At 33.4% G+C, this 8,275-nt stretch overlaps 1 protein-coding gene across 1 annotated transcript; it reads left to right on the top strand.

Moving 5' to 3' along the window:
* The first annotated feature begins 1,493 nt into the window (after positions 1 to 1,493).
* Positions 1,494 to 7,276, top strand: LOC140874571 (CBL-interacting serine/threonine-protein kinase 8-like). Its single transcript, XM_073277872.1, has 14 exons — positions 1,494 to 2,154; positions 2,620 to 2,682; positions 2,810 to 2,881; positions 2,980 to 3,087; positions 3,160 to 3,234; positions 3,316 to 3,369; positions 3,455 to 3,580; positions 3,756 to 3,845; positions 4,317 to 4,439; positions 5,657 to 5,776; positions 6,329 to 6,445; positions 6,549 to 6,605; positions 6,778 to 6,852; positions 6,960 to 7,276. Exons 1-14 carry the CDS (start codon positions 1,996 to 1,998, stop codon positions 7,062 to 7,064), a joined length of 1,344 nt encoding a protein of 447 aa, XP_073133973.1. The 5' UTR covers positions 1,494 to 1,995; the 3' UTR covers positions 7,065 to 7,276.
* The last annotated feature ends 999 nt before the right edge of the window (positions 7,277 to 8,275 follow it).

Genomic DNA, 8,275 nt, shown 5'->3' with positions numbered 1-8,275 from the left:
AACAATAAATAAAATAAAAATTATATTATTTATTAGGAGTAATATGGTAATTTGAATTCAATGATTTGATTGATGTGAGATAAATAATTAATGATTTGATTGATGTAAAATAAATAGTTAATATATAGATAAATAATATGATGAGAAGAATGTGAGATATGATGAGATGAGTTATACATATATTAGTGATACCGTGAACAGAACGGTGCCTAAAAGTAATATTGTTTCAAATGTGTTTGGATAGATTTGAAGTGTTTTTTTAAAAGCAATTAATTAAGCCAAAATAAGTGATTTTTTAAAAGCTCATATTTATAACTTTTCAAATGATTTTTTACAAATCCAAATTAAGAAAAGTGCTTTCAATAATTCAATCTATTTATTCAAATACAAAAGTACTTTTAAAAGCTATCTTTAAAAAATTCTTTTTAAAGTAAAATGCTTATGTATTCAAACTGGTCCATAGTCTACAATTTAGTTTTTAAAAACATCTTATAAGCGGTCAAACATCTTATTTTGACAGCTTATAAGCTGTTTGGAAAAAATTTTACCAAACCAATTTTAACATCTTATAAATTGTTTTAAGGAGCTTATAAGCTCAACCAAACACTCTCTTAATACACACAATGTGAGTGCTTATGTATATCTATATCCATTTGGAAATTAGTATTAAAAAATATTTTCTTAAAAAAATGAAATATTATACGATGATTTTTTTGAGTTTTTCCAATCAGTTGTTACTCCATTCCCATATTTTCACGAAATTTAATATTATATAATTACGTGAGATAATCACCAAAAAGTAAATCCAAAGTAATCGAGATCTATAAATAGATAAATCTCATGAGGGCTGTCTACTCCAAACTCAAAGTAACTTCAATCTCAACTTTCAATGATACTTTATTATTATTTTTTAAAAAAAGACATAATTTTACTAATGATAAAAATGATTACAATCTTCATTCATAACATTAAAAATAAACTCTGACAGTAAAGTCCAGATAGTAGGACGAGTCACGAACGTGAAAACAAGATACCCTAGAAAGATTGTGGACAACCTTATTTGCTTATCTACGAGTAAAACAAACTTTGAATGGTGGTCTATAAGGAAGAGTTTTCCAACATGCATAAATTATAGTTCCAAGTTCCAGATGCGAATTTTCATAAAAAATAAAATTTGAACTCCAAAATATGAAATTCTAAAAATATTCATCAAATATCCGTACGAAGATGATAGATAATACATAACTTGACAAGTTAATATTTATGGACAACATCATTCATTCGTGTGACTCTGTTTATTTGTTAAACATGAGTCAAAAGTCAGATAAAATTAAACTATATAATAATATTTTATTCTTCCTATCAAACGATTTTAATTTTAGATAATTTTAATTTGTATATATATGTATTTTAAAAATTAAAATTTAATTTAGCATTTATATTTACTATATGAATATTCAGTATTATACAAGAGTGACTTGGATTGCATTTCGTTCAAAGACAATTTAACACAGCTAACAGCAGCTGTTAATTATGGATTCTACTCTCTAGTACGCCACCCTGCGCGCCGCCCGAAAGTACGGCGGAGCCGCCGAATGCCCATCAAAGCTCAGCTCATCGGCATCCTTCCATTTGGAATTGGTAACAAAAATTATCACAAGAATAACGAGAGGAGAATTTTTCTTTTTGCCGAAAAGGTGGCAAAATTAAACCATTTCCCACTCATTGCTGAAAAGGAGGTCCAGTGTCAATCGCCGTCTCCATTTTGAACTGCTTTATTTTTTATTTTAAAATCCTCTCTTTAGCAAACCCACTTTGGAAATTCGCTTTAAATTTCTGGGAATCGGTTGAAATTTACACTAGCAAGTAACCATAAATGATCGAAGACCCAAAGCTCTAGCGGCTAGTTTTCTTGCGGGCGGCCTATACAGGAAATATGTTTTCTTTTTGAGAAATAGATGGTGAAAGCATATAGTGATTGAAGAAGGTGAAAAAATGGTGATTAGAAAAGTTGGGAAGTATGAGGTGGGGAGGACAATTGGGGAAGGGACATTTGCGAAAGTGAAGTTTGCTCAGAATACTGAGACTGGAGAAAGTGTGGCCATGAAAGTGCTCGATCGTTCCACCATCATCAAACACAAGATGGTTGATCAGGTCGGTTTTTTCATTCTTCGGGATCTTTTTAATGGTTTTTTGCTAATTAGATTTGTGTTTTGTTGAAATTGGTTTGGTTGGATTCTGGAAGGAACTGGGTGCTTTCAAGTTTCTTTGTTAGTTTTTCCGTTTTTTCCTTTTGAAGTTTCCTGGAGTTTGGGACTGATGAGAAAGGAATCGTCGCAGTTACTTTGAGCTGAATGGAGGAGAAGTTTAGGCAGAATCACTGTTTCTTCATTGCTTATGATTCCCTTTCTGGTTATTTTTTGTTTCTTTCGGTGCATAGCAAATTTCTGCGAGTTGAGAATTTCCTAGAATTCGATGTTTCAACCCGCAAAATTAGGAAAGGATTTTTAGTGCACAGACTGGAGTTATGCTATGTTTTTGCTTTGGATGCCCCTAAAGATATTGCAGTTAGCCGATCTAAAATTTATGATTAATCAGATTGCCATTCTCGTCTTGCAGATAAAGAGAGAGATATATATAATGAAGCGCGTTAGACATCCACATGTTGTTCGATTACACGAGGCATGGATCAAGAGTACAAGTTTTAAGTTGTTTTGCAATAAGATTGGAAAGAGAACTTTTGGGTTCTTTTGTTGGATGGTTTTTCTCTGATTGGTTATCCTGACTTACTGGAATTTGTTCCTATTAGGTCATAGCAAGCCGCACAAAGATTTACATCATCCTGGAATTTATCACTGGTGGTGAATTGTTTGATAAAATTGTGAGTCCGTTTAACTAGGTACATTTCACTTTGAGAGCAATTGCTTCTGGAACATAATGTGGTCTTCTGATAAATTTAATACAAAATCTATGATCTAGGTTCACCATGGGCGACTCAGTGAATCTGAATCTCGAAGATACTTCCAGCAGCTCATTGATGGGGTGGATTATTGCCACAGCAAGGGAGTCTTTCACAGAGACTTAAAGGTGTTCTTTGACATGTATAAAAGAAATATTATCATTCATTGAACCGAGAATTCACTTCCGTGTTGCTTGCAGCCTGAAAACCTATTACTAGATTCACAAGGAAATCTTAAAATCTCTGATTTTGGGCTCAGCGCATTACCTGCAGAAGTGAGATATTTGCTACTTATCTGTAAATGAACAAATGTGTGAAAATGATATAAATGGTGCTGATGACAATATTTTTCACAGGGGGTCGACCTTCTCCGGACAACCTGCGGTACTCCTAATTATGTTGCCCCAGAGGTGACTGACTGAGGTTTTTTGTCTGATTCAATTAAATATCACATTGAGAATCATTTTTGTTTTTATTTCGGTGCTTGTGCTTCAGGTTCTTAGTCATAAGGGCTATAACGGTGCCTTCGCGGATATATGGTCATGTGGTGTTATCCTATATGTTTTGATGGCGGGGTATCTTCCATTTGATGAGATCGATCTTACAACTCTATATGGCAAGGTATTTAGCCATACTGTGATGCGGACTTTATTAACAGTCACTCTTATTGTGTAAAGGAATAGTTATACAAAAGATACCATGCATGGCATGCTGGGGCTTTGAGTATTTGTGTGTGTAGGAATTGTAATGATGCATACTCTATTTATATTACAAATTTTCCAAATACTTTATTCAGATCGAGAATGCAGAGTTTTCTTGTCCATCCTGGTTTCCAGTTGGAGCGAAGTCCTTGATTCATCGAATTTTAGACCCGAATCCTGAAACAGTGAGTTTTTTTTCTGCTTTCCATGTTATATTTATTTATTACAGTACATCAAATTGAGTTCTGGGCTTGAGATTCTTTATGGCCCTTTGTTTATTCATTCTTAATTCAAAGTATTTTTCTTGATCATGCTCATGTTGTTAATGATATGATCCATATGCGACTTCACGTGTCACCTATTGAGGTGTTGCAATAGCTTTAATTTATCATTTTGTTGGACTGAGACTTACAGTAGAAAGATGAGGTTAGAAAACAAAATATGGTTGCTAAGATTCTTATGATTGAACTTGTGTATTTCCCACATATGTGTAAAGCTACCGAGCTTTTCTACGCATGAAGTGCTTATCCTGAATCAAATGTCAGTGTTTGTTCATCCATAACCGTAAATATGTGCTTTGTTCTTTGTGAATTTGAAGAAAGTACGTTTGGTCAGCACTAGTCTCTTCATTTCCTTAAGTGAATAATTTTGTGCAGCGCATTCGAATTGAAGATATCCGAAATGATGAGTGGTTTAAAAGGAATTATATTCCAGTCAAGCTTCCAGAAATTGAAGACGTTGATTTAGATGATGTTGACGCGGCTTTTGATGATCCAGAGGTCAGTGGTTCTTTAAGTTGCTGTCACTTTGTATCTGTAATTGTAGGAAATTATTTCTATACTATTATATAATAGTTCCATCCCTTATACTAACCATTTTTGGTGTGTCAAATCATATCAGATATTCTTCGCATTTTAACCCTAAATTTAACACACATCTCCTTTATGTTAGATATAACTAAATTATCCCCATTTTTCTTTAACATCCTTATCTTCTTTTATCTTTATCTCCTTTTTCAAATTTCATCATTTATCAATTCTTATTAAATTATCTACATAATTTTTTTGTAACTTCTCTCTATTTTATATCAAAACTCTCATATTTTTTCATCGTGATAATTTTTTTATATATTTTTAAAAATAATTAAATCGTCGAGCACGTGAAAATCACGTGCGACGGTTGCTAGTTAGAAATGATACAGCTGGATGCCAATTTAACTTGGCTATTGAGAAGCATGCTAAGCTTGGGCTGCTATTTTTTGTTGTACATATTTGTTTTAAAACACTAAACGATCTCCTTATGATGATACAAGTTTACAATTTATTTGCTCATGTGGTAAATATGCTCTAGCATGGGCTATATATGGTAGACTCTTTAGAATGAACCGAGTGACATAGATACAATACTTATTTGCCTCCTCTGAGTGAATGAATGGACAGATCCGTTATTCTCTGTCAGTCTGTTAGTCCAGCACTAAATGTTGGATTCATGAACGTTCTACTAAATATAACAAACAGTTTTCAATATAAGAACTGATCTTGATTTTAGTTACGAGTACAATTACAAGGTTTTGATTTGTAGTTTGTAAAGTTGCCATGATTCATAGTTTGTAAAGTTACTCAAAAGGTTTCATAAGTAACCATCCATTTTTATTATTGGTTAGTAAGCATCTTTTTGTAAGTTCGAAGAGTGAAGAAATACTTTTCCTAGTTTAAATAGAACTTTATGTAACAAAAGATTTATACTGTTTGTGGAATGAGGGCAGAAACAATAATCATTGCGCATGAAACATGAGGAAAGGACCCGAGGTGGTTATTGATGTGTGATTTATTGAATGATGTTATAAAATCATGCCTTTTTATTTGCACCAGACATGATGATCCTTCTATGAATGTATAGAGCTTTGCTTAGCAAAAAGCACAATTAATATTGTTTTTGATATTTCTGTATGTGTTATTTATTTATTTCTCAAGAATGGCAACATCTTGTTCTGTAGGAAGAATTGCCTACTGAGCAACAAAGTCGTGAGGATATGGGACCTCTTACTCTCAATGCATTTGATATGATTATTCTGTCGCAAGGATTAAACTTGGCGTCATTATTCGATCGCAGGAAGGTAAAATATTCAGCAGCGTTTGGTTGTGCTTTCTGCTTACTTTCAACTCCAAATTTTTGTGAGAGTTTTTCAAAGGTTTCTGGAAATGTTTTCCAAGTTTTTTAGGTATTGTTGTTTTTTTAAGTTGCTGAAGAAGATTTACGCCAGAAATGAAATAACATATTGTGAAACCAAACATGTTATCATTAGGTTTATGATGATACTTATATAATTTTTTTGTAAAGTATTTTCACATTTATAAAGACGTGATAATTTTTTTTTCTGAGCTTTTCATGGATGGCGATCATGGTTAAACTCTAGAAAACAAACTGTTATTATTTATAGTTCCAAATTAATACTGCATTTTTTGAAATGCTGCTTATCAAGTACAGTGTTCATTTTTCAGCCTGATAGATGAAAATCCAAAGAAAGTGAGGCAATTTGTTTTGTATTTTAGTTCTGTTGTGTTTCACTTTGTAGCACAATTATTTTCCACAAGTTTTACCATACTGTATCCGCTAAATATGTCACTATTGTTATATACCATTTTCATATCTTGCTTGCCTTGATCAGGAGTCACTGCAGCAACAGACTCGATTTGTTTCGCAAAAAGAGGCGAAGGTTGTTTTGTCAAGCATGGAAGTTGTTGCACAATCAATGGGCTTTAAGACACATATCCGCAACTATAAGGTATACCAAGGCCCAAGGGTCACATTGTTTCATATTTGTCCCCTAAAAATTTACCTGTTCTTGCTTTTGTGGATAGATTGAACTTCAAACTGTTCTATTACAGATGAGAGTAGAAGGCCTTTCTGCAAACAGGGCCTCACATTTCTCAGCAATTATGGAGGTAAGGTTTCTCATCCATTCTCATCGCTTGGCCACCATGGGGAGTCTCGCTCTTTTCTTGAATCTCTTGAAAGCCAATATGCTTATGCTCCTTGTACATGGTTGTTCGAAAAGATTCATGTATCTCTCCAATGAACCTGATATATTTTGTTTCACCGTGTAAATTTCCGTAGATATTTCAAATAGCTCCCACATTTATCATGGTCGACATTCAGAAAGCAGCTGGAGAAGCTGACGAATATATCAAGGTGCTATTTGCTTATAAAATACATTCATGGCTTGCTTTATTTTTCTATCAGTACGATGAAATGGGTAGCAGAAAACAATGAAAAACGATGAAATTTTTGTTCTGCAGTTCTACAAGAAATTCTGCAGCAATCTCGACGACATTATCTGGACTCTACCCGATGAAACATTCAAATCGAGGACTACTCAGACTAAGAGCCGTCGAAAATCGTGATATTTGTGGGATCGAGCGTCTGCATTTTTCTGTTTTCCAGCAATTTCATTCGTTTTGTTGTAGAGGCCACTCACTGTGATGCTGAGTTGGTGGTGTATTTAGAAACATGGATCTGTTTACTGTTTTATTATTCTGCCTTAATTTTACATTAAGATATATGCACTTCATAAATTGTTAAGGACGCTCCATTTTGACTTTTGCATTGAAAATAAACAAAATTATTTTTAATTCATCTTTTTCAGTTGTACCATAAAATTAAACACTTTAAAGCATACTTTTTAGACAGATATTTGTTTTTCATTCTGGTAAAATGTTAGATTAATTAAAAATTATTTTCTTTATTTGGTACATAAAATAAAAAATCTAATATTTTATATAGCTTATTGGGGAAAAAAATTAAAAATAAAGTGTGCTAAACAAGAGAGAAGTTTTGGTACGTCATGTGACAACTATTTAATTATGATATTACAGCCTTCACCTTTTCATTTTCATTTTTTTTTTGACGTGGGAACCCGCAGCAGTCGCTATCTTTCGGTGAGTTCTGGATAAACCCTCGGACTAACGCAATAGCCGCCTTGTGTGACAGGCTAGTCCAAAAAGGTGTTGACAAAGGGAATCTCATCAGTACGGGTCAATGGAATAGCCCCCCGACCTCTGATGTCTATATAAAGGATACGACGAGCATAAATACCCTCTTTAACTTCTATTCTAATGGACTGAATATCTTTTATACGGAATCGGAGGAATATGCGACGATTTTTTCCAGGAAATTGTGCACCACAAATAGGAACTAATAAGGAGACCCGCGATCCCGTAGAAAGACATCACGAGCCCTTGTGGAAAAAAAACAATTTGCTGAGCCGGAACAAAAGATATCAAATTTATACCAAAGGAAGTTCCAACCAATAAGAATCCTAATGAACCTAAAAAAACGATAAGGGCCCAGCAAAAATGACTTAGTTTTCGAGATCCCGTTATAAGTTCTATCCATATATGTTCTGATCGCCAACTCATACTTGATCCGATTTCATTTTATTGGAATTGAGAGAATACCCCAAATTCCTTTTACTTTACCTTTTTTTGTTTCCTTACGTTTCATTTTTGTAATTTTCTAATTGTTCCAAAGTATTATTTCTAGTTTTTTTTCTTTAGTTAAGCTACCTTTTAAGAATTCTAGTAACTCTGGTTTTACAGTAGATAGAAGCATTTTT

Source organism: Henckelia pumila, chromosome 1, assembly GCF_033568475.1.
Source record: "Henckelia pumila isolate YLH828 chromosome 1, ASM3356847v2, whole genome shotgun sequence".
Classification (NCBI taxonomy): Eukaryota; Viridiplantae; Streptophyta; class Magnoliopsida; order Lamiales; family Gesneriaceae; genus Henckelia; species Henckelia pumila.
This window is presented reverse-complemented; position numbering and strand designations above follow the sequence as displayed.